At 43.0% G+C, this 26,693-nt stretch overlaps 2 protein-coding genes across 11 annotated transcripts in view; one reads left to right on the top strand and one right to left on the bottom strand.

Moving 5' to 3' along the window:
- Window positions 1-1,660: 1,660 nt before the first annotated feature.
- Window positions 1,661-24,020, bottom strand: PTTG1 (PTTG1 regulator of sister chromatid separation, securin). 8 transcript variants are annotated; one of them, XM_074960625.1, is made up of 7 exons: window positions 22,347-22,476; window positions 21,430-21,504; window positions 19,958-20,064; window positions 19,086-19,264; window positions 18,341-18,434; window positions 16,442-16,594; window positions 15,406-15,563 (listed from the first exon to the last, which is right to left on the bottom strand). In XM_074960625.1, the coding sequence occupies exons 3-7, from the start codon at window positions 20,043-20,045 to the stop codon at window positions 15,484-15,486; spliced, it is 594 nt and encodes a 197-aa protein (XP_074816726.1). In that variant the 5' UTR covers window positions 20,046-20,064; window positions 21,430-21,504; window positions 22,347-22,476; the 3' UTR covers window positions 15,406-15,483. The 8 variants fall into 8 exon arrangements, with proteins under 8 accessions (XP_074816734.1, XP_074816726.1, XP_074816729.1 ...); XM_074960628.1 differs by lacking the exon at window positions 22,347-22,476 and adding an exon at window positions 23,832-24,020 and having other exon boundaries at window positions 15,483-15,563; XM_074960627.1 differs by lacking the exon at window positions 22,347-22,476 and adding an exon at window positions 23,105-23,542 and having other exon boundaries at window positions 15,483-15,563.
- Window positions 23,498-26,693, top strand: part of SLU7 (SLU7 homolog, splicing factor) — a 16,404-nt gene continuing 13,208 nt past the window's right edge. The window contains exons 1-3 of one of the 3 annotated variants that reach the window (XM_074960622.1): window positions 23,498-23,653; window positions 24,922-25,104; window positions 25,837-25,990. In XM_074960622.1, coding sequence (XP_074816723.1) covers window positions 24,935-25,104; window positions 25,837-25,990 — 324 coding nt within the window. In that variant the 5' untranslated portion in view covers window positions 23,498-23,653; window positions 24,922-24,934. Of the gene's footprint in view, window positions 23,654-23,893; window positions 24,033-24,921; window positions 25,105-25,836; window positions 25,991-26,693 lie in introns of those variants that run through there. The other 2 variants (XM_074960624.1, XM_074960623.1) reach the window with 2 other exon arrangements.

Genomic DNA, 26,693 nt, shown 5'->3' with positions numbered 1-26,693 from the left:
TTGGGAGCGGTGCATTATGGGCAGCTATCCCACAGAGCACCTCTTCCCATTCTGGCGCTGTGGCTTGTGGGAAGGGGGTGTGGGGAATTCTGGGTCCTGTCCCAATGCCCCATGATGCATCGGTTCGCATCCCAGCAATCCCTGTGCATCCGTCCACATCTGGCACCATCTTTCAACGTTTTTTATACTGTGCACTCTGTGTTCCCTTTCGGTCTGCGGGATTGGAGCCCAAACTGCTGAGGAGTATGCTGACGACTCTCGCCAGCACGTCACGTCTGAAAGTCAAGTTATTCCTTATGATCCAAAGTGACAGTGAGGGTTCCGACGACGATATCGACTCGAGTAACGCATATGACACAAGTTTGCTTGTGGCATTCACAGACATGCTCACCACCATGGAACACTGCTTTTGGGCTCGGGAAACAAGCACTGAGTGGTGGGAATCACATCATCATGCAAGTCTGGGATGACGAGCAGTGGCTGCAGAACTTTTGGATGAGAAAAGCCACTTTCACGGGACTGTGCGAGGAGCTCACCTCCACCCTGTGGCACAAGGACATGAGATTGAGAGCTGCCCTAACGGTGGTGAAGCGGGTGGCTATTGCAATCTGGAAGCTGGCAACTCCAGACAGCTACTGATCTCTTGCTAACCAGTTTGGAGTGGGAAAGTTGACCATTGGAATTGTGTTGATGCAAGTTTGCAGGGCCATTAATCGCATCCTGCTCAGAAGAACCGTGACTCCAGGTAACATGCATGACATTGTGGATGGCTTTCCACAAATGCGTTTCCCTAACTGTGGAGGGGCAATAGATGACACATTCCAATTCTGGCACCAGCCCACCTAGCCTCCGAGTAAGTTAATCGGAAGTGGTATTTCTCTGTGGTTCTCCAGGCACTTGTGGATCACTGTGGGCATTTCATTGACATTAACGCAGGCTGGCCTGGAAAGGTGCATGACACACGCATCTTTTGGAACACTGGTCTGTTCAGGAAGCTGCAAGCTGGGACTTTTTCCCCCAGACCAGATCACCGTAAGAGAAGTCGAAATGCCAATTGTGATCCTTGGAGATCCCGCTTACCCTTTAATGCTGTGGCTCATGAAACCCTACACAGAGAGCCTTGACAGCAGCAAGGAGCGGTTCAACAACAGGCTGAGCCGGTGCAGAATGACTGTGAAGTGTGCTTTTGGCCATTTAAAGGGCCGCTGGCACTCTCTGCATGGGAAGCTGGACCTGGCCAATGACAGCATCCCTGAGGTTATATCCGCGTGCTGTACCCTCCATAACATTTGTGAAGGGAACGGTGAACAATTCACTCAGGCTTGAAACTTGGAGGTTCAACACCTGGAGGCTGATTTTGAACAGCCAGAGAGCAGGGCTATTAGAGGGGCCCAGCGCAGGGCTGCAAGGATTATGGATGCCTTAAGGGAGCAATTTGAGGCTGAAAGCCACCAGTAATGTTTGGTGCCCTGCACGGGAGTGAAGTGCAGTGGTTCCAATGTTAGTAGGAAGCTGTGTTTGCTACGCTGACTTTCAGTGCCTGTTCCTTTCCTGGGTTAAGGTATCTTTTAGTTTATGTAATAATAAAGAATGTTTTCAAAGCCAAAAAATCCATTTATTGAAAAGAAAATTCATTTACTGAAAAGAAACAACTGCTTGGGAAACCGAAAGGGCAAGGGTGGGGAACGGTACAATCACAGATTTGCGTATGTCCTGTTATCATACTCAGCCTTCCTGTCTGGAGTTCTGTGCAATGAGTGGTGCACTTCAGGATGGCTATACTGCATGGTGATGGGGGTTGAGTGCAGGGGGTAAGGATTGCAGTTTTCAGGGCTGGGTGGTGAAGCTACAGGTGTTGGAGGCAGCTGGTGGCAGTAAGGACCCGGATGTGGGGGAAAGTGGGTTGGAGGTGACATGGGGGCACAAGGGAAAGAGTTTTGTGACAAGGGCTGAAGGGGGAGTCGGGCACAGTAGTGCTATGCCTGCATGGCTACGAGCGCCTGGATCGAGTCCACTTAGCGTGCCATTATGCTTATCAGCTGATCTGTGCTTTGCTGCCAGAGCACTGCACTTCTGTGCCGGCACTCCTCATTTTACTAGTAGATCCCCCTTTCACTGTCCCGCCACTCCTGCACTTTTTGATTTTCATTACTTGAATGCTGCATTACTTCATGCAACATGTCTTCCTTGCTTCTACATGGCCTCTTTCTGATTCTTTGGAGTCTTTCAGCCGGTAATAACACGGACGGCTGAGATCTCAAGATTGCATCTGTAAAGGCAAAATGCAACACTTAACAGAGGCAGCATTGTTCACACCAGACAGAGACAGGATTCCCCCATACATAAGGGCAAGCACAGTCTACACAATAGCATAATTTGCCCATCCCAAAGCAAGCACACACAACCTATGGGAGCCCCAAAATGGTGAGTAAGCACAGGGTCAAGCGTGAATGATTGTTTCACAGCTGTACTGTCCTCTGGGTTTCTTTGCTTTGGGGAGAGCCAACAGTGGCAGGGGGCCCCTCTACTGAACACTGTCCCCACATTTTCCACAGGAGTTCGTCCTGGAAAAAATCTGTTTCTTTTCCTGACAACTATATGTCAACAAACTCTTCAAGCAGCATTTCTTTAATGAATTATAATTTCAATATAATTCATTCTACTTTCACACTTCCAACCCTGATATTCTATGATCCATTGCCTGGTTTCCCTTTTGTAGTTAATTTCCTGTTTGCAGGGGTCCAAAGCAATCAGGAAAGAAACAGTTGAAAATAGGAAAACATTGCAAAAGAACAAGAACAGTAAGGACAACTTTTGGCCAATGAAGACTGAAACTACTGACAACTCATTTTTCTGAACTGATTAGATTTCAAGTTGATGGGGTACTCCTCAGACTTTTTTTTTTTTTAAATTGCTGGTGTAAACATGCCACTAAAAAAAGTAATATTTACTTCTGTAACAGCTAGCTTTACTGTGAGATTTAATATTTGAAATGCTTCCTGTAAGTATGGGAAATTTTAAGAACACAGCATAAAAAAAATATATATATACTTTTCATGTTACCCACTATATGCACCTTTAGCTAGGGGTGTTGCATGAGTAACTTGTTTTAGGGCTCTTTTGAAACACTGAAACGTTAATTGTTAATCAACAAGATCAGCCTTTATAATAAGGCAAGACTAGAAGTTTTCATATCTCATGCAGCCAGAACTCTGCCAAGACTTGAATTCATATTGGCTCCTGTCTGCCACTAGTGGCAAAAACTTATAGTAGACTAAACTAGTTAGTATTCTTTCCATCTGAAGGAAGACAGGACTCTGACAGAGGGTGAAAAAGTCAGAAGAAGGAAAGTAGAATTGTGAAGATGTCTGGCTGAGTAAAACAATATGTAGACCTACAGCAGAGCTAAACTATTCTGCATGGTGGGAGGGATAGCTCAGTGGTTTGAGCATTGGCCTGCTAAACCCAGGGTTGTGAGTTCAATCCTTGAGGGGGCCATTTGGGATCTGAGGCAAAAACTGGGGATTGGTCCTGCTTTGAGCAGGGGGTTGGACTAGATGACCTCCTGAGGTCCCTTCCAACCCTGATATTCTATGATTCTATGTAGCTATTAAGGAAAATCCAGAGTGAAAATGTCTAGGCTGGGAAACAGAAAACTTCCTCCCAGAAGCAGAGGGCTGTTAACTCAGTATTTCAGTGAGGGGCAAGATTAGTCCTACATTAGAAGGCTCTCTCCACAGTAAGAAGATAATTTGGACACATGAGTGTTCCATTTATTTCTACTGATCGAGTTAACAAATCTAAAGGGGAAGCTGCTTGACCCCGCGGCTCAGGCAAAACTAGACTGTGGAGGGGAAACCAAACTGTGACCTAGAGGTAGAAGAGAAGAAGTTTGTCAGTCCTGAATCTCTAGCCGCCATTTGCTTTGTGATGACCACCAACATCTGGAAAGACTACATTCGTATAAGCTACGCTAAATACATTCATATCATTAAGCATCAAACCTAGATGGAATAAATAGCAGAACTTCTAACTTTATAGTCCAGATTAGACTTATTTAGTGGAATACACAGATGCTAAGGGCCCGGCTGTCATTTCTTCCCAAGCTTTACTTGGAGCAGGGTCTGGAAGAATGATCTTTACATCTCCCTTTATTCTAGGGTGGGCTACTCTGTCTAACACTCAGCTGCCCACAGCCTTGAAGGGCTGTTCGATAAATCAAGAATGCAGTGATACTTCAGCCATGTCACCTTTTCCTTGGTCAAATCCCTGCACCAAGGGCTGCAATTAATGTGTGTATGAGGGGAATTTATGTAGAACCATTACATCAGCTCTATGCCATTACAGGCCATGGGAGAAGTGGGACCAAGAATTGTAATTCTAACCTCTTCAGGAGAAAAGATAAGTTACTCATACTGTAAAAGATGATTGCTAGAATAAACGGTAAATTCATTCTAAAGGGCTAAAACATCACTTGATTAACACAAAACCTTCACCTTGTAGGTCTGACTATTATTTGAATTAAACCCCGAATCCACAGTGTAGTATCTTTTGCAATGCAATGTATGAACTGTCTTACTTCACTGTGTTGCAATGTGATTTATCTTTGATTTCTTGCTCACTGATGGGCAGGGATAAAAGCTGACTCTAGTTACTCTAGATGGAGTCTTAGAGTCCTGCTTCTTTGATTATTTTTATTATTATATGGGAAGGCTCAGCATTTTGGGCTTTAGGGCACTGCAGACAGCCTTTTGAAGAAACTTTCAAAGGTTTAACACCTCTTTGCTTGGCTTGGTTCCCAAGTCACCTCTAGCCTATGCATCGCCTCCCAAGTTAACTTTTCATTTAGGTTTTGAATTTTATTTATGTTATTTAAGATATTGTCTGACTCATTTCATTGCACTTGGTTAAAATTAATTATGGGCTTTCTTTGTATTGCCTGAAGCAAATTGCAACATTAATTAGCTTCAGACAATTTATTTCAGTACCAACAGCTATGAAAAGGCACTTAAGGGTGAAGAACAGTGTGCCTTTGCCATATCTGCATCGTTTCTCCTGGCTAGTTTGGCTTGAAACTTTAAGACAAATTACTCGCTGGAAAGTCAGATACAAGAAATCCCAGGTAAAGCAGGTATAAAAACATCCTTAAGTTCAATTTCTAGCGAGTCAGAATCATTGGATATTTTCCTGACAAACCTTGGGGAGAAACAGAATGAATATTTGAAAGACCAGACACCTGAGAGAATGAACCAGAAAATAGAATTGATGCCACAGAAGATGTTCTGGAAAAAAACCGAGATGGTGGTCCGAGACTGCAGCAGGGAACATAGATAAAGACCTCAAGGATCTCCTGAAAAATCTAAGAGGAGTTTAAAGACACGTTCAGTAAACATCCAACATCTGGTGTCAAGGTTCCTCCCCCACTCTGAACTCTAGGGTACAGATGTGGGGACCTGCATGAAAAACCTCCTAAGCTTATCTTTACCAGCTTAGGTCAAAACTTCCCCAAGGTACAAAATATTCCACCCTTTGTCCTTGGATTGGCCGCTACCACCACCAAACAAATACTGGTTACTGGGGAAGAGCTGTTTGGACATGTCTTTCCCCCCAAAATACTTCCCAAAACCTTGCACCCCACTTTCTGGACAAGGTTTGGTAAAAAGCCTCACCAATTTGCCTAGGTGACTACAGACCCAGACCCTTGGATCCTAAGAACAATGAACAATCCTCCCAACACTTGCACCCCCCCTTTCCTGGGAAATGTTGGATAAAAAGCCTCATCAATTTGCATAGGTGACCACAGACCCAAACCCTTGGATCTGAGAACAATGAAAAAGCATTCAGTTTTCTTACAAGAAGACTTTTAATAAAAATAGAAGTAATTAGAAATAAGAAATCCCCCCCTGTAAAATCAGGATGGTAGCTACCTTACAGGGTAATTAAATTCAAAACATAGAGAACCCCTCTAGGCAAAACCTTAAGTTACAAAAAAGATACACAGACAGAAATAGTTATTCTATTCAGCACAATTCGTTTCTCAGCCATTTAAAGAAATCATAATCTAACACGTACCTAGCTAGATTACTTACTAAAAGTTCTAAGACTCCATTCCTGGTCTATCCCCGGCAAAGACAGAATATAGACAGACACACAGACCCTTTGTTTCTCTCCCTCCTCCCATCTTGTCTCCTCATTGGTCATTTTGGTCAGGTGCCAGCGAGGTTACCTTTAGCTTCTTAATCCTTTACAGGTGAGAGGAGATTTCCTCTGGCCAGGAGGGATTTTAAAGGGGTTTACCCTTCCCTTTATATTTATGACATCTGGTAACAATGAAAACAGACTTCTTTTTAGCTCCGTCTGCCACCCCATTCAAGTCCAAAGCCAGTCTTCATGTTTGACTACCATTTCAAGCCCCATATTCAGCCTGCTCCTTCAGGATTTTGACAGTTCATTCAACTGGTGATCAGTAAGTAACATGTCTTGTTGCTGTAGGCATTGCATTATATAGCAACATGGACTAAAAACCTGGTCCTATTGCAGTCTGGACTGATGCTACACATTACAAAATGTCCAGCCAAAATTCAGCACTTTTCTGGCCTGAAGGTGTTAAACTACAGAAAACTGGGCCCATTTTGATGAGCCATCTCAACCAACTTACATAAAATACACTTAGATCTCCAAGGGAAGTTGTGTTGGATAAATGTTTGCAAGATGTACATTTTAAAAGGTTCCTCTCTGAAAAGGTCTTAGAGATGCCACATCATATTTGATCAGTTTACAGGTCAAGGCTGATGGGATCTAAAAGTCAAGCTGCTTTTTCCTCTTCTCTCAGAGCTCATCACCAGTCATAAGGCTCTACAGGTCAAATTATAACCTCATTCACACCTGAACAAACCCATTGAAAACTAGCTTGGTTACATGTGTTCGGACAAGACACAACAACATGTCCGCTGTGTCTGTGTAAAATGGGGATAATGATGTTTACCCACCTTTGAAAAGTGCTGAAATTGATTCACTGACACCCAATGAACATTGCACCCCACAATGCCATTATCACAGAGCTACTTTTCGGAGTGGAACTGCTATTTGATAAAATAGACTAACCACTCACAAAGCAAATGAACCATTCATTTAAAATTATTTAAATAGCTACATACAAGGACATTTACTATAACATATTATGTAATGTGACAAGAGATATTGGGATCCTGACTCTTTTAGGTCCCTTAGAAAATCCCAACCCAGAATACTTCTTGCTAGTTTAAAATAATCCAATAGATACATGAAACACAAACCCCATTGTCCATGGCTTTTGTCTTGTTACTCCCAGGGTATACAGCATACACCTGTGACTAACAGCTGCTCACCTTGCTTTGAAATCCCTGTTCAAAGTTATTCCCAGTGCGGGAGTCCTTTCATGAGAGAACATAAGGAAAAGTATCTCTTCTGCGTTGGTTAGAAACTAACCATATTAAAGGATCTGTGTATGGAAAACTCATTGAGAGACGCACAGGTTTTCAGGTAACATTGAAAAAATGAGGCTAATATTATCTAAAAGTCTCTGTCCGCATGCCCTGGCAGTTTCTGCTTTCACTGTGGGTTAGAATATGCCTTTAGGCACAGCCCTGAACAAAGGATGGTGTGTAAACTGTACCACCCCATTAGTTGGCCCTGGAGACTTCCTTTTGAGTCACAATTTCCTCTCTGCTTCCTCCTTGCTCCAGGTGCAGGGGTAGTTATTTGTTACCCAGCAGTAAACCGCAATACCCCTGCACCAGCTCAGATGTGCTGGCCCGTGAGTAGAAATGGGGTGTGGAACAAAGGATCCACCATTACCCACCCCTCTGTAACCACCTATGCCAGGAAGAAAGTATATGCAGCACCTGCTTATTCCTGTGTGTCCAGGCCCAAAGTCTGGGTAGCTTATTAAGGGGTGTGTAAAGGGGATTCTAGATGTGCAGGCATGTCATCCAAGGAGGGTTCATTTCTTATTACCTTAGCAGCTTTATCTTTAAAAAAGCTTTGCTCACCTCGGACAAATACAGAGGTTGTATTTATTTTAAAGGGGTTTCCTCCCGCCCAGCCTGGGAAGATAAATCTGCCAACGTAGCTTGGAGGAGTTATGGAAAAAACATATTTGTTCATGTTTTAAATTTAACTTTTCAGATATCTTAATGCCTATACTGTTGTAAGAACAGAATTGTTTTTCTAGAGTGTCTTTCATCCTCTATATGATATGGAGATTCCTAGAACAATGAACTGGACACTACTGGAACTGCACAGGTAAACACAACAGCTGTTATATACTGAGTAGCTCTCTCAACCTCTTGGATATTCTTCCCATTCTTACTAGGAAAGGTCAGAGTAGTACTCAGAAATGCTCTGCATGTGACAAACTTGAGTATGCCTTTGTGACATCTTAGTTATCCAAACGCACTTGATTTCTCTACTGGGACAGCAGATCTATTGCATCCTAAGAATTGTTATAAGTAGATATGCTCTCCCTGCCATATTACTATGCTACAATATGCCTTTCATTACAAATATATTTGATATGATTTTTTGCATTGTATCCCTTTTTGTGGGTGTAGGATAAATAATGCTCCTGTGACTGGTTTTGAATCAAAATGTGGGATCTATCACCACCCACTGGTACCACTACCCAGAATGTGCTAACGAGTTGCCAGAAAACATCAGTCTTATTTTTATCCCCTACAAAACTTGTGATATTCAATAGCTTTTCAGTGCACTCACCCCTGGAGCCATCAGCAGGGTAATTTTTCAATCACTCTTAATATACTGAGTCTGTCCAATACACTATAAGTCAGTAACTATCAGTGTTGTATTCTGTAGGATTTACAAATCTGGGGGAGTCAAACACTGATCATAAGGTAATTCATGGACACATACCTGGAACTTTCAATTGTCACTTTGCCCCATTCACATTTCAGAGGAAGCATAGATGAGTCAATGAGCAAATGGAAGTCAGAAGACCTGGGCTCTAATGCTGGCTCAGACACGGATCATGATTTGTAATCGTGGGCAAAGTCAAAATCCCTCTGAGGCTCTACATTCCTATCCTGTAAAATAGGGATACTTGCCTACCTCTTAATAGGCAAGGGGATAGGGGAAGATGGCAGAGGAGGGGCAAATAGTAACCTCTTGGTTAATAGTGTAGTGATTTGAAAACATAAATTACATATGTATTAAGCACATCCTGAATCTTTAAAAAAAAAAAAGCCTACTTCATGGTTTCTGGGGCCTGTTTGTGCGGTCACAAATAGACTACAAAGAAGCTGCATGCCCCACACTGGGATACAGAGGGCTTTCTTCCACTATGGATATCGTCCACATAAGAACCTCAGTTCAGAGGGTTTTATGGGATGTGTCAAGGGTGGGAGTGGGTGTGGCTAAAGCAAACTCTTTAGGCCTGCATTTCATCTGTAAAATGAAATAGAACCTCCTGGGGCAGGGGGAGAGTGAAAATATTGTGAGGATAAAGGAACGTTTGTCCAGTTTAAGTTCTTCAGATATATAATTCCTTAGAAGTAAGGCATTACTGTGACATACTGAATCAGCTGAACAGGCAAACAAACATCCATGACACCACTTCTTAGCCACATATAGTGAATGTATTACAACAATCTGATTCCACTGAAGAGGTTTTGCTTTTCTGGTGCTTCTAATTGTTAAGTGTGCATTTAAACTCTAGTTACAAAACTTAAAATACGCCAAACATTTAATTTGTATGAGATCCATTTATTGTGCAGTCCATTGTTCCTGAAATAGGTCTGGAAAGTCTGAACAAAATGTTATGGCTACTATCCGTCCAGTGGCCATGTTGTGACTATGGCTCTTGCATTTATGTGATTAGGTCAGTTTCAACTGCTGATCCCCACTTTAACTTAGGAGGAACTACTAAGAGAAGTTTTAGAAGTGGCAAAGGGAATAGATACAGGGTGATAATTCCTTTCCTTTCAGAAAGGCTTGAGAAGTCACCCATATTTCTACTAGGTATAGCAATGGCAGGATTGAGGGAGATGAAAATCTTAAATATTCACTCATTTCTGGTATTCTTAACACTGCCACTGGTCCATTATTGCTGATGCAAGTGAACCTTTTGGGATTTGGTCAAAGTAAAGATGCTTCTTGGGGGTCACTGCTAGGAGACCAGATCAAATAGGAATGCCGGGGGGAGAAGGGGGAGAGAGAGAAATGATTATGATGAAGCTCTGATTCCGGACAAATTAAAGAAGAAAAAAAAGTCATGTCTACAGGGGGCAGGCAGCATCCTGACAACTTCACCTTTTTCTCCGAGCAATGGATTTTACATTTTCTAAAACTAGTTGCAAGTTCTTTGGTTGGCTTTTAAGGAAATCTGCTGGGCTGCAGGACTTGTTGCCAGCCTTTTGCAAAGAATGACTGGAGCAAACTACAATATTCATTACACAAAACCTGTGGCCTTAACACCCTAGGAAGTGCTGAACCTACTATCTTAATCCATAGGCTGTGTCAGCATTTCTGCTGCAGCTCTATTCCCTGGCAGCAGCTGCAGTTGGTAGGGGAGGGAGAAGTAATGTTCATCTGATTACTTGGACTGTGTGGGGTTTAATTCTGATAATAGTTATTTAACCTAAAGATTTTCCCTTTACAAATTAAAATCAAATACTGTCTCCCAGAATTGCCTAAATCCTTTTTAATAGCTAAAAACAACCCAGGCTAATTATAATGAAGTTGTCCGTTTTAGGGACATATGCAGAATAGTCACAGTCCAAACCTCCAAAAAGTTAAATGTAATACTGATTTAAGGTCAGGAATACTGGGTTGTTAAAGCTTTTGACTGAACAATTGTGATCAGAAAGGTAACCGCTACTTGATTCAAGCGTGCCTTACTTCTGATGTAAACATTTACTCCACATAAATGCAATAAGCCTTGTAATGTGGATTTTAAAGCCCTGTGCGTGTTTGGAGAATGGGGGCCTCAAATGCTGTGATCTATACGTGCATACAACCTGGGGAAAACCCCATAATCTAAACTGAAAGACAGAGTACGAGATGCATTTTCAGTTGTAATACAGGAAGCACTTCTTGCCCTCTCACTGTTACCAGTGCTAATCCTCCCCTCAGGCCTGTAACCTAGGGTTCATTTTTGACTGTTCCCTTTCTTAAGCAGCACATCCAGGTTGCATTTAAATTCTCATTTCTTTATCAGTAAAATTTCCAAAAGTATGACCTTTTCTTTCCATCCACTCAGCTAAAACTAGTTGAAAGCCTCATCTTCACATGCTCCTTGTTTGCAGCTTCTGTAATACCAACCAGTACCACCCCATCTGATCCATTCAAAGTGTACATGATAGGCCACTATGACTATCTTAGCTCTCAGACCACATGGGCTGAGCTTCAGAAACCTACACAGGTTCCCACCATTTCACCACATCAAGTTTCTAGTCTGTGTGTTTAAGGCTTTTTATATCTTAGTCACACCAGACATGCCCATCCCATCTCCTTCATTTTGCCAACCAGAGAAAATTGAGTCAAGGGGAGTTAGAGCTAAAGGAGTTAGCCCAGCTCACCTGGGCTGCTATCTTCTGAAAATTCCAGCCTCAATCTGTAAAGCCACTGACCTTCACATCTCTCCTCAATACCCACTTCTGTCTCACTTGTTTGGATGACTCAAGTAAATGATATTGCTGACACATCCTGCACTAACAAAATCCAAAGAAAAATACAATTGCAAAATGACTGTTCTTGGTGGTTACAATTGCTATTAAACATATGATTTTGGGTTGTTTCTTCTTGCTCCCTCCTCCTATTGTTGAGCACTCACTCAAAATTGACTGAAACAAGCTAGTTGTGCAGCACAGGGACTATTGTTTATCATTTGTGCACAAAGTACAATATGATACTGATCCTGTTTGTATTGTAATAGCACCTGAAGGCCTTGTTCTATCCCCATGGAGAATGTTGGCTCTTTGCTTTGTAAGAGATTGTGGGATTCCCTCAGCACAGTGATTTATGAAATTGGTTGTTAGGCTCTAATTTCTATGGACTAACTAGATAATATTTGAGCTGCCTCCAAGTATGTGTGAACCCATCCTCTTTGATTTAAAAGACAAATTCTACTTAAAATTGGGAATAGGCAAAAGCAGCAAGGCAGCTAATTTTAAACACTACAGTAGGCAGAGGGTGTCTTACAGTAACTTGAGGTTGTTTTTGTTCTGCATAGATACAAACAAAACCTTTCAAGCAATTTTTGCTAAACGAACTTGTGGTGAAGTGGTCTGTTTTCTGATCAATAAAGTCAAGTTTTTGATTTGAGTCTTTAATCAAAGAGCCTGGGATTTCAGAAAACTTCCCCTCTAAATCAGTAAGTCTCTGCAAAACGTTTTGCTTTGGTGAAACATTTTGACAAAACACACATGTGGTCAGAAAAGGTTCCAAGCTGCTCTAGTTAATGCGCTGCAAGCTATACTAAACGTAAATGAACAAACAGCTTCAGAATAATATTCATCCTGAAGTCATTCTATACAAACAGAATATACCTACCTACCCTGATTCTTTCAGGAAAGAGTTATTTGACCAATATGCTGGGAAAAGCTAGGCTAATTTTATATTCTGCTATTACACCTGTCAAATCCTTCTGTTGTGGAAGATTCCACTGAACTAAGTGTTATTGCAAGCAGTATGTTACTGAACAAAGTCATATCAATGGCAAAAGGTTGTTTTATTGTCAACATGCTACAGCTTCTGAAAAGGTAGCTTTTCAGCCCTATCACAAAGGCTGCTACATATGTTCGGCTGTGGGAACCACTGCTGATTTGAATGAACTTGACAGGATAGGAAAGAGTGAGCAATAAAAAACTGAAGTTTATTAGCCCACTGCTACATACTCCCTTATTATTTTAGTGTGATTGTATAGCATCAGTTAGAATTTCTGGAACAGTGTGCCTCTTTCCCACTAAGCATCTCTCCCCACACAGGGGGGCAAGGAGAAAGGCAGTTTGCATGTATATTTCAAGTAAATGTTACAGTAGATCCTAGCAGGAGAGAACTGTTCAACCCCTAAACAGGGTTATTAAACTGTAGTGAAGGATGACCACTAATTTTAGATTGAAAGTGTAGCTCTTTCACTCTTAGAGCAAGCCAGTTCTCTATATTACTTGTCATATAAGCATTTCTTAAACTTATGTAAAGCTACCAGGAAAAGCAAAGCTTTTCCTCTGCTTGGCAGGAATTAGTGAATTTCATTGTATAAGTTGTTTATAAAACAGGTCTTAGCCCAGCTTGATTGTTTTCTGTCCTTGCAGCATGAGCTATTTTCACATGGAGAAATCAAATGTAATCAAAATCAGATCAATCACTTTCTCACTTGACATCAACTCCAAGCCTCTGGCATGTGCCAGATGGGATAGGGCCTTGTATCTCCAGGTCATTTGCTCTTCTTTTAAGCAGAGTCTGATAGTACTACAGTCATTACCCTACTGCTGACTGCAGCTCATTTCCATTTCAGTTAAAGGACACTAAGAACCTTTCTCCAGCTATTAAGTTAGCATTTACTGGCCATTAACAAAAAAGAGTGAAAGTAACAAATTAGAGACTTACCACTTAACATGGGAACCTATACCAAGACCTCCAAAAAGCAAGCACCAAGAGGAGCTCCTCAGACAAGTAAGCAGTCTTGTTTGATTCAAGTCAGCTTTCTGCAGCCCTCCTCTAAGACTGTTCCTCCTAGAAAAAAAACGTGGGTGGGCAAACAGCCCACTCCTTTTATGATTCCTCATGCTCTGAAGAGGAAAGTGTCAATCATTATCATACAATTTTACTTTTAAACCAATTAGTAGCAAGACTGAGTTTGGTTTCAATGGTAGCTATCCTTTGATATTGCACTAGTTGCTGAAGTCTCCCCCATGCCAATTAGTCAGAGGGTTAACTTAAATGGTTAAAGAAATAACCATGTTGTGAATCACCTCATTGTTTTCACTGGCTAGTGTAGCCTGTACTTATTGCTGTCACTTACAGACTTTGCCTGAAGTTCAGCTCAGCAGAGTCCATCCTTCATCATTTGATTTTATGTTATTGGTTTAAAAATCTCAGGATTTTTTAAAAAGGGGAGTAGTAATTGCTTAATAAATATTTTCTGCAAAACAAGGTTATGCTCTCAGCTGGAATAGTATTGTTACTGCATCTCACAAAAAGGGACTGCACAATCAGGAGGCTCAAAGGGTAATAATGATGGGGCACAAATGAGAGAAGATTGAAAAGTGGCTAAGGAAAATGTATATTAAAAGGTAGATGAGAGACCGGAGGCAAGACACTCCTTAAAGCAACAGCAAGGGGGAAAAAAAATTGAATTAGGTGACAAATTCAGAATAGGCAGTAGGAAATGGTTTATGTAATTCAGAATGTAGAGGCCAAGAACTCATCTGGACTTGGTAAGTGACTGGACATTTATAGCTGATGTTTTTATCCTTGAGAAGTTAAGCCTTTTGGAAGCAATGTGAGAATTGCTTACTAGTTTTAGCTGGTCACCACCCAGGAGGCAGACACCAGGGCTGGAACAAGCTGTCCAGCATCTGTTAACTGCAGGGTTTCTTGTACCTTTGTCTAGGTGGTCTGGTGCTGGCCACTATTCAGGCAGGCTACTGAACTAGATGGATCATGGCCAGTATTGGAGCTCGAATGCAGTGCAGTTGCTCTAATACCTAGTGCTCATTTAGCCAATTATGAAGCTCAAGACCACCACTACAGGTGAGTAAACTGAAGAACAGAAGTGAAAAGACATCAGGGTTACCCAGGAGGCCCATGGCAGAGAGTCAGGAGTAGAACCCAGGTTTCCTGATTCCCAATCCACTAGGCTGGATATTCACTGCAGGGAGGAGAGGTGTTCAATTTAAGTGAAGGACAGAGAGAAAAGGGCAAAAAATCTATGCATTCATCTCTACTCAGCTCATCCAGTTGTTTTTGGCTAGTATTTCTACAGAAAACTAGAAACTGGATGCTTAATGCATAAAGTAGCATCTAATGCAGCAATTACCAAGGACAGTTTCTAATCTTGTCAGGTATCAAACTGCCTACCCCAAAAAAAGGTCAACTGTGCTACAGACCTGAAGGTTACAATGAAGGCAGTAGGAGGTCTCCACCACAACCCAGGAATAAAGCCACTTCAGTTAGGCACTCAAGTAGAGATTTTGGCTAAAGTTTTCCTTTGCTAAGACAGAAGCCTAGTTTTGGTTAGGATTTCAGGTATTGCTCAATTGAAGAGCAAGACTCTAGTTTTGCTGCAATCCTTTGTCATCAAACTAACATTCTGTCACTGTCTAGTTTCTGGTAACCACCCATCTGCTATAGGCAAGATCATTTCTACATAGATCAGACCCAAGTCTTAGGTTATGCAAGTTAGCCTAGTTCTTTATTATTAGAAGATAAAAAAAAGATTCAAAGCTATTCAGTACTCAATTAAAAAAAAAAGCTTCCAAATTCACTTTAAAAGTCATCACTCAAAGGTGGCAAGTCAATGATTTCATCCAAGGTAGAGAGAAAGTTGGCAGTTGATTGTAGCAATTCTGAAAGAGTTAAAAAGGGAGTAAGTCAATTTCTCATGAAACCCCACATTCTATTATGTCTTATATTTCAGAGTTTAATGATTTAAGAGTTGGCAATTAGAGGTTTCAAAGATCTAAATCCTTTAGCTGGTGGTTTAGTGCTCTTGAATTAGCAATAGAATTATGCACAAGACCACTTACAGACCAGTTTAGTCTGCGTAGACTATAGTGACAAACCCTGTTTCTGGATGCCTCGTGTTGAGGAAGTTAGATTGCTCAGGTTTGTGAGTTGTTGTTACAATAATCTCATGTATATACGACAAGGACTCTATGGCATACATAAGACACTGGTATGGTTGCAAAACACAGTAGGTAGATGCAGCTGACAGCAAGAGAAATGGTTGTTCCCCATCCACGCAGTCACCTCCTTGAATGAATGTAGGATTCTTAACTTATCTGTGTCTACACAGTAGATTAGGTTGGCATAGCTATAGCACCCAGGGGGCATAGATTTAAGTCTAGACCAGGCCTTTGTAATTATGTTGGTTTCTAAGGGCCACATTATGCATTCATTTGAATGAAGAGTAGGCTTGGTCATATATACCAGAACTAGTTTTATCAGTGCTAAAGTAATATTTCAGTAGGTTAGACTCCCAATAACTGTTAAGGGTTGTTACCAATGTTCCCTCTAATTTTTGACAGGCTGTATGCGCAAAAAAAATGTTTGTGCATGTGGTGTTTTGCCACGTGCATGGGGTTTACGATCTGTGTGTACATGCACATGAACAGCTTAGAGGGAACAGTGGTTGTTACCCATAAGTTCCCTGTCCTCCTATCCACCCACCACCCCCCCACCAACCAACAAAACAAGTCACACTGAAATCCAGCCCAGGCCTTACCACATTCCCATGAAATCTGGGACAGCTTCACAGGTGACGGGACCATGTTTATACATCTGTCAGGTATATTTTTATCAAATATCAATAGAGGAACCCCAGTCAGGGACATGTGGCTTAGTCTGTGTTCTTCAGGAACTTCCAAACTCTCAAAGTCTGTTCAGAGAAATTAGTTTATTTCAGGTTTGAGAGAGCTAAATGACTTTCCACCAGACTGCTGTTTGTGTGAAGGCTGTCCCCTTAGACCTGAACATGTGTTGAAAGGCTGACAGTTCACAGGCAGCTAGATGCTACAAGTATGTTTACTCAATAAATTCAAGATAGCAGGTACTAAGAACTTGCCAGCATATGGAATTATGTAGGCAAAGGCTGTGCAATCCATTTGCCTCTTGATTAGAGAATACAGAACTGTCAGAAGTGAAGTTCTACTAGGAACTAGAACGTTAAATCTGCTAGATCAGGTAGTGCAGAAACTGACAGAGGCAGTAAGGGCTCCCCCTCCTATTAGGCTGCCTGGCATTTGAGGAGTACCCATGGAGGCCTGTGTGTTGAGGCATGGTGTTTAAGAGATAGTTACTTGTTGCAAATAGGCCCTGTGGTAAGTGTCATAATTACTAGAATATATGCTTCCAAGAAAGGGCATGTTACCTTGAAGGTTTACCTTAAGGGAGCACTGAGTTTTTCAAAATGATTTAGTTTCTTTTCAAATATACTGGAAAGACAGCTTTTAGTAATCAAGCACCTACAATGACAATTTAAACGCAAACAATTTGTTATTTTAGATTAAGGGAGGTGTTATGTTCATAACTAAAGTGTCGTACACAAGAACGTCAGGACCACCTTCCCACTGAAGGCCTGCAACTTCATTAGAGTTTACACAACATCCTGGTAGGATCTCGTTATTTAAATGCAATTTAGCATAAGGCATGAGCCACCACTCAGTGCCCAGCCTGCTAGAGATTTTAGTGCTACAAGTGCTCACCCCACAGTGAATAAGTTAAGCATTTATTCAGAGCTGGCATGAAAGCTCAATAATACCTACCATCAAGACATGAACCACTTCATCAAGTTTTTTAACATGATCTCATTCTCTTGTGATACCCTTCAAAGTACTTCAGAAGTAGTGCCAATATCTAACAAGGTTCCTTTATATTTGTTTTAGTAAGCCTTAATAGAAGTACCATCAGCCAAGATGGTACTAGTTCTGAGGAAAGGAGGAAGACAGACTCTGGAAGGCAAATGCAGCATTTGCCAGACTCAAACATCTCCCTCAAGACAAAACTAAATGTGTACAAAGCAATTATCACCATCACAACATATAACAGTGAGACATGGCAACTTACCAAGAAAGATATGCAAAAGCTGGATGCATTCTATCACAAACATCTGAGAAGAATATTGGGAACAACAGATAGGAAGACTAATGAAGTAGTCACAAAAATTACTGGACAAGGCACCCTCTCACAAATAATCTACAAAAGACAACATCATTGGCTGGGACATGTGCAGAGAATGGAAAAAGAACCCTTACCAAATACTGCCCTTGAACGGAAGCCAGAAAATGCAAGAAGAAAGAGGAAGACTGAACAACATGGAAATTAACAGTTCTGAATGACATCAAGCACCTCAACATGAGATGGGAAGATCTGGAGAGAAGGGCAGTTGACAGGCAAGGATGGTAAGTGCACTGTGCAGCAAAGCATGAGATGGACCAAGGTCTAAGATAATAGCCAAGGGATTTCAAGAGTTACATCCAAAGCTAGCTCTACAACATCCTAGCTAAAACCCACCTATGGAAAGCAAGGTTAGGCCTTGACTTTCAGGCTCTCTTTAGGTCTATTTAAGAGGCTAAGACAAGTTCAAAGACAAATAGGTCTTACATTTACATCAGTTAGTTCTCACCGAGAGGATTGAAGGGAAAGAAGTTTTCAATTTCTGGATAGGCTTCTTCAGTGGCCACATTGCAACTTTCCACTTGAGTGGACTTTCCAGTAGTCTAAGAAAGAGTACATGATTAGTCATCCTCCAGTAGTCTAACAAAGTGTTCATCCTCTATACTGCAGAGTAATTTGCTAGCAAGATCAAAAGCAGTTTCTGGAAAAGAATTGAGTCCCAGGATTTGTGCACATAAGCAAGACTCCTTAAGCTAGTTTTGCTTCTAATAAAATATTAATGTTCCAGTTAGATTGTTGGGAGTTCCTACAAGACCATACTTGATGCAAAGGACTCCATATCTGTCAGACAACATGTAGTTCACTAGATACTAAGACAGACCAGCTCATTTTACACGGGGCAGACAGATTTGGAGGGTTGCTGGGCAGGGTCTATCTGATCAGGTAGACCTCAACATAAACAGTACACTGTATCCCATTACTTGGGATTTGGGTTAGATCACTCCCTGCCTAACTGCTTTTCTATCAGAAAAGCTAACATTCCACATAGAAGGCAACATCTGCTTCTTCCAATCTGGGGAAGATTTTATTAGTAATAGTATTTGGTTTCCATAAACATTGAGTCTTCCTGCACTCAGACACCATTTCCCTGTACAGAAATACCAGTATCCAGCCTCTGCTCTTATTTCCAGGAACTAACTAGGTAGAAAGCTATAGTGTATGTTCAGTTCCTGCTGAAACCTTTAGGTACGTACTTTCTTGGCAGGCAAAGCCTGTTTTTTCGGTTTCCAAATTTCCTTCTTGTTTGTGGTTCCCAAAGTCCTGTTTACATTTCCCAGAGCCTTTCTGACAGACTGAGACCGGGCTGGAGTTGCATTAGCTGTTCTTCCAACAAGTGGAGTCGGAGTCTGTGATCTTTCGAATAAGACTTTTGCTGCAGGGAGAAATTTTGTTTTTATTAGAGTTTTACTTAGAAAAAGTCAGTACATAGCTTTGCAAGTGCTTGAGACAGGCTACTTCTAGCTATTTCAAGTTTTCTGCCTAATAAGATGACTTCATGACCTAGATGCAGTCAAATGCTTCCAGACAGAGTTAAGAATCAAAGGCGTGGTCTACATTTAAAACAGATATTGGCATAGCTGTGTGAAAAACCCCATACCCAGACTGACAACAATGCTGACAAAACAACCCCAGTGTTTATACAGCTACACAGACAAGAGAACTTCTGTTCATATAGCTAACTTTGTTGGGGAGGTACTGTTCCTATACCACCAGAAAGGCTCCTTCTGTTAGTGTAACCTGTGTCTGCATTAGGGCCATGCCAATATAGCCATAGTCTTAAATGCCTCTCTATAGTCACACCCACTCCAGTGGGCACAGAGGAAGTGGTCTCTGAACTCAGTTACAGGTTCTCAACATACCCCTTAAAAGGGAGAATGGGACAGGTAAAAGTAGCTTAAATGATGTTCTGAGAATAGTTTACTACACTGAATCTTTGCCACAACTTTTATGCTATTCTTCAGATCTGAAGAAGCAATGAACCAGGCATGTTTCTGGTTTATGTCACTAGACATCTTGTTTTGGTTCACAGATTCAAAATTTAATTTCTATAGCAACATATACTCACAAGATACTGAGGACAACCTTAGCCGATCCTTAGGAGCGGCACCAACATCTCCTTCATTCTCTTTGTCTATGAATATAAGGGTTGCCATCTTCCGTGTAATGAGATCACTGCAAGAAAAAAGTTACACTTGTCTGTTGAGTTACAACCAAGTCCTCAGGGAACACAAGCACTGAGGACAGTCATGACATTAGTGACTCTCCTAATAAAAGCATACATTGGGGATTCTGTCTTTAAGAAGGAGCATTTATGACTATGCTGTCCATTTGATGTTTCCTAGATAAGAGTTGGTTTAAGTGAGACCTGTCCTCATTTTGCACAGCCATACTTAGCAATGGCTATGTATTCAACTATAAAACTTCAAGTTAAGTGGTATCTGAGTTTAGATTACAGAGGCATACCTACACCCACCTTATTTTGGGCACCATATTCTTGCCAAGCTTTGAGCCGGACATATTATTGTAGGAAGTCTCACTGCCTGATCTGGATTACTTTTACAGAACACATACATTTATTCTAATTTACTAGTCAACATTAGACAATTTGACTAATTATAAGAGAATAAACAGAACACATTCAAATGTAAAGACTACTATTTGCAAGTGCAAATTAATGTTTCCACTATAATGTCAAAAATGACTGCCAAATTTGGAAACCCAATCACATGATTTCCCAGCCTGCTTTAGTAGTCTGCAGTCAGCTCCTAATTAAGGTAAAGGGTCAGAAAGAGGCAGTTTCAACAGAGACTTTAAAGTAGGCAAGAGAACCTCAAAGGGGCATCAACTTGAAAACTTCCCACACGAGCATCATTTGTGCCTGGTCAGCACACCTAGTCTTACTATAATTTAAGGAGCTGAGACAAGACAAGTCTGTTTCCTCAACCTTGGGTTTAGTCAGTAGATTGTGGAAATCTAATGAAGGGGAAACATTTCTGGAAGATTGTTAAACTCAGATTAGTGTTACTGCACAAGAACAACTCATGCAATGAGATGGCAGTAACTAGACCACCACTAATGTTAGCACCTTGCATCTTGTTAAGTGTAAAGGGGAACAGAGGAAGAAGCTCTGAACAGCAAGCCAAGGTAGTACTTGTACCATTTACATCAAGAGATGAGAGGGTGAAGATTGTGCCCTGAGGGATGTGATGAAGGAAACATTGCCCAGAATGAGGTTATTTGCAAGGGATTACACTGAAGTAGATATCAGAGTAACAGCCATGTTAGCCTCAAACTACTATCTACTTCAGTAAAAAGAAAAGGAGTACTTGTGGCACCTTAGAGACTAACCAATTTATTTGAGCATGAGCTTTCGTGAGCTACAGCTGTAGCTCACGAAAGCTCATGCTCAAATAAATTGGTTAGTCTCTAAGGTGCCACAAGTACTCCTTTTCTTTTTACTGAAGTAGATAGTAGTTTGAGGCTATCAGACACTTTGAACAGTCCCCACCCCACCCTGTCAAAGGAGCCTGCACTTACCTGGCCAGAGTCCCCAGGAGGTGCTAGGAGGAGCCAGAACAATGCAATTCTTAGAGGAGACAGCAAGACTCCAACCTGCAGAGGGGAACAGACTGCATAGGTGGAGAGTTATATGGGCCCATGGTGCCTGTGCTCCACCAATATTCAGGAACATGGGCTCAGCTCCACCAATGTTTGGGCTTATATTTTCAGAGCCATCCCATCCACAGGATAGACTGGGGCAACTGCCCCAGGTCTCACACTTTGGGGGCCCCCACACTTCAGGGAGACATGGGGTTCAGGGGGACACCAGGCATTAGCAGGGGACCTAGCCCCAGCAAGCAACCTGGCCCCAGCCCACCCCACTCTGCACCACCTTTTCCCAGCCCCACTCCACTCCCCACCCCTTCCCCCAAACTCCCACCCTGCCTCATTCCAGTTTCAACACCCTCCCCCAAGAGGCACCAGGAGCCAACAGGCTGGAGCCAGGTCACTTACTGCTGCCAGCACCAGGCCCCCCAGGAGCCCACATCCCCCTGAAGCACTGGGCCCCTCAAAGCCCAGGGCAGCGTCTCCAGTCCATCCTATGGACTGGACAGCTCTGCCTGGACCCATTCTGGGCACCACCAAAAATTATACAAACCTGGCACCCAACAGAGCTTAGCCACAGCCTCATCCTAGACGCCTCCATGCCACGCCCAGGGAAAACCAGAAGTAGTGGAGATTAACACAAGGCGGAAAGGGAAAGCCAACCCCAGCCCTACTCCCCCTGCAAGGAGACAGCTCAGCAGCTCACCGGAGGAGGCAGCCACACGTAGAGAGAAGGAAAAGCACAGACAGCGCCACAACCCAGAGCCCCTGCAACAAACCCAGCCAGGGCAGCTCCCAAACAGCCACAGCGCGCAAGAGGCAAGCGCACCCCTACCCAGCGCACTCACCAGCCGCGTAGCGCAGGCACCACGCGCACCCCCTCCTCTCCCCCCGCTCGCGGGGCCGTTTTTAAACATCAACCGCCCCTCCCATAGGCTGCTTGACACGGGGACTAACGTTCCGGCTGCGCCAATGGGTGACGGGATGGTTCTGGGCCGCTCTCCACCAATAGGGAAAGGAAGAGCCGCTGTCAATCAGGGGTTGGGGTGGGGCTGGCCGCAGGTACGCCGGTCACCGCCTGGGCTACTGAGCCGTCCGCCTTGCGCGCAAAGCCCAGCCCGTGCTGCTCACCACGCGTGAGGTCACTGTGCCCGAGACTGAGCTTTAAACGCTTTCGCCCCGGGAGGCTGTTTATTGTTTTGCATTTCACTGAGGCTGGGCCGTTCGGCTTTCTGGGTCTCATGAGCTATTTAGCTCATCATCTAGCCCGCTGCTAACTGGTGCTATTCTATATGTATTGCTTATTTGTTAAGCACAGACAAGCTGCCTGCTGGAGCTGTCCTGGCCACAGAAAACAAGCAACCCCTGTCCCCAGGCGTTGACAGTCTAAGGCCTGGAGGCCCAATCCTGCCAAGCGCTGAGCAATTCCTGAGAGGCACTGAATGGGCTCCTCTCCCAGAGGCGAGCGAGTTCAGCCCCTCCCAGAAGATGCTCAGCCCCGGGCGGGCCCTAAAATCAGGCCTACCTTGGCCACACCGACATCTATTTATAACACTCGCATCAAAACGCTACCCCGGGCACAGTACCACAGCACTACCGCCCTCACTTCATAAACGCGGCAGGGAAGTATCTAAATCCAAGCCGGAGTCGTTTGGGTTGGGATCTGCACAAAGAGCGTGTGGACGCATTTAATTCGGTGCCATTCAGAAGTGTTTTATTGCCCGGAGAAGCTGCGTAAGATTGCGCCCTGAGGGATGTGGTGAAGGAAACGCTGCCCAGAATGAGGCTATTCTGCGGCCGAGGAGCAGAAGGGGCGGCCGGGGGCCTGGCGGAGATGGCTGGCGCAGGGCAGGGCTCTGCAGCGTCCCGCGGCGTTTCGGCCCGATCTCAGGGCGTGTGACGGTCAGAGTCCCTAGCCCGCCGCACACGCAGCACAGTCACACGCGGGTGCTGGGCGCGGGGCCTGCAGCCCAGGAGAGCGGGCGGGGGGCGTCCGCCGGGGGTTGGCAGAAGCAGTAGCAGCACCCTCACGGGTTCCTTTAAGAGGTGGCGCCAGAGCCGGCGGCGCGGTGCATTATGGGATAGTGGAGGGGAGCTGAGGCCTAGTTGGTAAACACGGAGCCGGGGCTTGTCTTGCGTCGTCTGCGCTCTCTGGGTAAGTCCGGCTGCGTCCCGCCTGTTGGCTAGGCCCGGCCCGATTCTCCAGCCTGAGGCGCTGCGGTCGCGTGGGGGGACAGAGTAGGGGCAGCTGCCGCCTGGACGTGGGGCAGCGGAGCCAGGCCGAGGCACTGGGGCGGCAGCTGTGCTGCCTGGCTAGGCACAGCGTAACTCACCCGCTCGGAGTTTCCCTGACTAGAGACCCACCCGCCTGGGAAGGGGCTCCCTGGATGCGTGTCCGCCTGCCTCGGTGCTGGGAGCCGCTAGACCTCCGGCTGCGCGCGATTCCCCGGGCCCTCCCGGATCACGAGTCCCCAAATAACTGCGCAGGCCAGGCCGTGTAGACAAGAACCGGCGTCGGGTCCCTGCCCCCAGCGGTTAGTCCCGGTGCGCTGCGGGAGAGTAGCAGACACGGGGAAGTGGCTGAGGCAGGTGTCAAGGGCTGCAACTTGTGCTCTCTGAAAGGTTCGCGACCCTGGTCAGTCCAAGGGCCAGTGACTAGCTGGTAACGAAACCAGCTGACTGTCTCGTGGGTTTTCATAGAAGGCTTGTGTGATTTGAGACAGGATTCCTGAGTTTTATAGCCAGCTTTGTCCCTACTTGTCCTGTTGGGTGAAGTATCTGACCTTGCTGTGCATTGCTGTTTTTCTGTTTGTAAGGTTGGGATAATACTTATCAACTTTATTTCCTGACTTTTTGTGAAGCCTTTTTTATGCATGGTCATAAAACGCCCTGAAGTCTTTGCAAAAGTACTGCATCAGGGCACGGTGTCTGCTCGCATCCCGGACCAGAAGTTGGTCCAATAAAAGATATATTACCTCACCCAACTTGTCTCAAAAGTATATCTCATTCTTTACAAGAAGTGTATTTTGTTAATACAGACCTATGATCTGCTTGTCCACATTGACATGTTATTGATAGTCCTGAAACTACTCACGTTGTTTTTTATAAAAAAAAAATATTTTGTACAATTTCCTACTTCATTTGCAAGAGATAAGAAAGTATAGTGTATTGACTCTGTATTTTTCAGTACTTATTTAACTGTTTAACATGGTTATAAACCATAAATGCCAGTGATTTCTAGTTAAGCCAATATGCTTAACAAAAAACTGGAAGGAACTAAGTGATGTGAAAAAATATAAAGGATTGTGATGTCAAATAAAAATAACTAATATATTAAACATTGATTTTTCTTTAATTTTTAATAATTCTATGGAGTGTTAAATCTATTGTCCTTTTCAATATACCCATATGTGTTCGTGTCAGAAGGAAAAAGACAATGGCATCTGGGACTGTTGAAATAATTAACTCTGCCCCTGCGGGAGGGTCGAATGATGTAAGCTTGGAGGAACCAAAGAAGATGACAAGAGAAGACTGGAGGAAAAAGAAGGAACTAGAAGAACAGAGAAAGTTGGGTAATGCTCCAGCTGAAGTGGATGAGGAAGGAAAGTAAGTTTCATCTAAGATTATGCTTGATTTTCTGTTACAGATAAAACACACTTGCCCTGCTCATTACTAAAGAAGACATTGAGGAAAATGGCTAAATTCCAGTAATGCTGGGGAGACTTTTTGTGAAAGCTGAACTTTGTGAATTAGCTGCTCAGGTGTAAATCATCCCCACTTTTCTGCAAGTTAGAGTTTCCTTTAACAAACAAACAACTGGTACTAATCTGGTATACAATGGGTGGAGCTGCCAATTGTAGATGGGAGCTCTTGTGGTTGAGTACAATGGGATTATGGTGTTAGGCAGAGGGTGGGACTGGAGAGCCTGTTATGGAGATTCTCCATTTCTTTTCCTCTACCTCTGATCTGTACCAAAGGCTATTTCACTAACTTTGGCAGGAGTAGTAGTCATGGTGTAGTAGTCAGTTTTGCACCTCAGAAAGGGGGATTGCTCTGTCTCTGTATCCCCTGGTATACTGTAGCACCAAGCCAAGTTACTTGATTTGGAGGCAGGATGTGAGCCTATGTGAACTGACTGCAACAAAAGAAAGAAAAATCATTGTTTACTTATTTTGACAATTATAGTTATCTTAAATTCATTAAGATAATGTTTACTACAGCTCATCTGTCACAAAAAGACTAATGCTGAATATAGTAAGACATTATACTGTTTTTCACTTATGCCATATTGTTTACATCATTTGCATGTGTCTAAATATTTTTGATATCTTTTTACAGAGATATCAACCCTCATATTCCTCAGTACATCTCTTCAGTGCCATGGTACATAGATCCTTCAAAAAGACCTACATTAAAGCACCAGAGGCCTCAGCCAGAGAAGCAGAAAGAGTTTACCTCATCTGTGGAATGGTACAAACGAGGTGTTCAAGAGGTAAAATATCTTTATGGTGTAGCAAAGATGAGACTTGTGGAACATTGTTTTGGGAAGGGAAGAATTGTGATAAATATAGGAGAATCTTCTCTGAATGAAATTGATTTTTCTTTGTGATGATTTTATTATGAAAAGTGTTTCACTATAACTAATCTAAGTTTTGGTAACTCCGGTGTTCAGTTTTGTCCTCACTTACCCCACATGGAAATACTTTTTCCTTCTTTTTCACTTACTGGAAGAGCTGCACCCCTACACACCAAGAGTGAAGAACAATAACAGTATATCTAGTCTGGTTTTTTTTTCTGTTGTGATCTTTTCTGACTACTGAAAAAAATTGAAGCAGAATATTAGTTTTTCTCTTTGTAGAGAAAAATTGGGGATGTGGAGTGTATTTTAGTGTAAGAATTGCCAAGAAGGGCTCCCAACAAGTTTGATCATGGTTTTCCTTTGATATGCAGTGGTTTCCTTAACTGTATTAAAGCAATGTAAAATTTCTTATAATCTCTCACTAACCATAAAATGGTGTTGGATTGTAATCCAGAGATTTAATTTCTTAGTTTATTTAGACAGTCTTCACTAATAGGTTTCAGATCTTTTCTAAAGGGACTGTGTCTGTGAGTATAGTTCAGTCTTTATTACTGTTTTGATTCTCTGCATCTGCATCCAACAAGGGTGGAATTGCTTTTTCTTTTCTTGGTAATGT

This window comes from Natator depressus, chromosome 8 (genome assembly GCF_965152275.1).
Source record: "Natator depressus isolate rNatDep1 chromosome 8, rNatDep2.hap1, whole genome shotgun sequence".
NCBI classification, from domain to species: domain Eukaryota; kingdom Metazoa; phylum Chordata; order Testudines; family Cheloniidae; genus Natator; species Natator depressus.
This window is presented reverse-complemented; position numbering and strand designations above follow the sequence as displayed.

What these genes read in the sequence shown, in the direction of transcription:
- PTTG1 (XM_074960628.1), bottom strand. Translation starts at nt 20,045, where the DNA reads ATGGCAACCCTTATATTCATAGACAAAGAGAATGAAGGAGATGTTGGT. An exon ending in AAGGTTGTCCTCAGTATCTT is followed by an intron (nt 19,265 to 19,957) that starts GTGAGTATATGT and finishes TTCTCCCTGCAG; the next exon opens with CAAAAGTCTTATTCGAAAGA. An exon ending in CTTTCCCTTCAATCCTCTCG is followed by an intron (nt 16,595 to 18,340) that starts GTGAGAACTAAC and finishes TTCTCTGAACAG; the next exon opens with ACTTTGAGAGTTTGGAAGTT.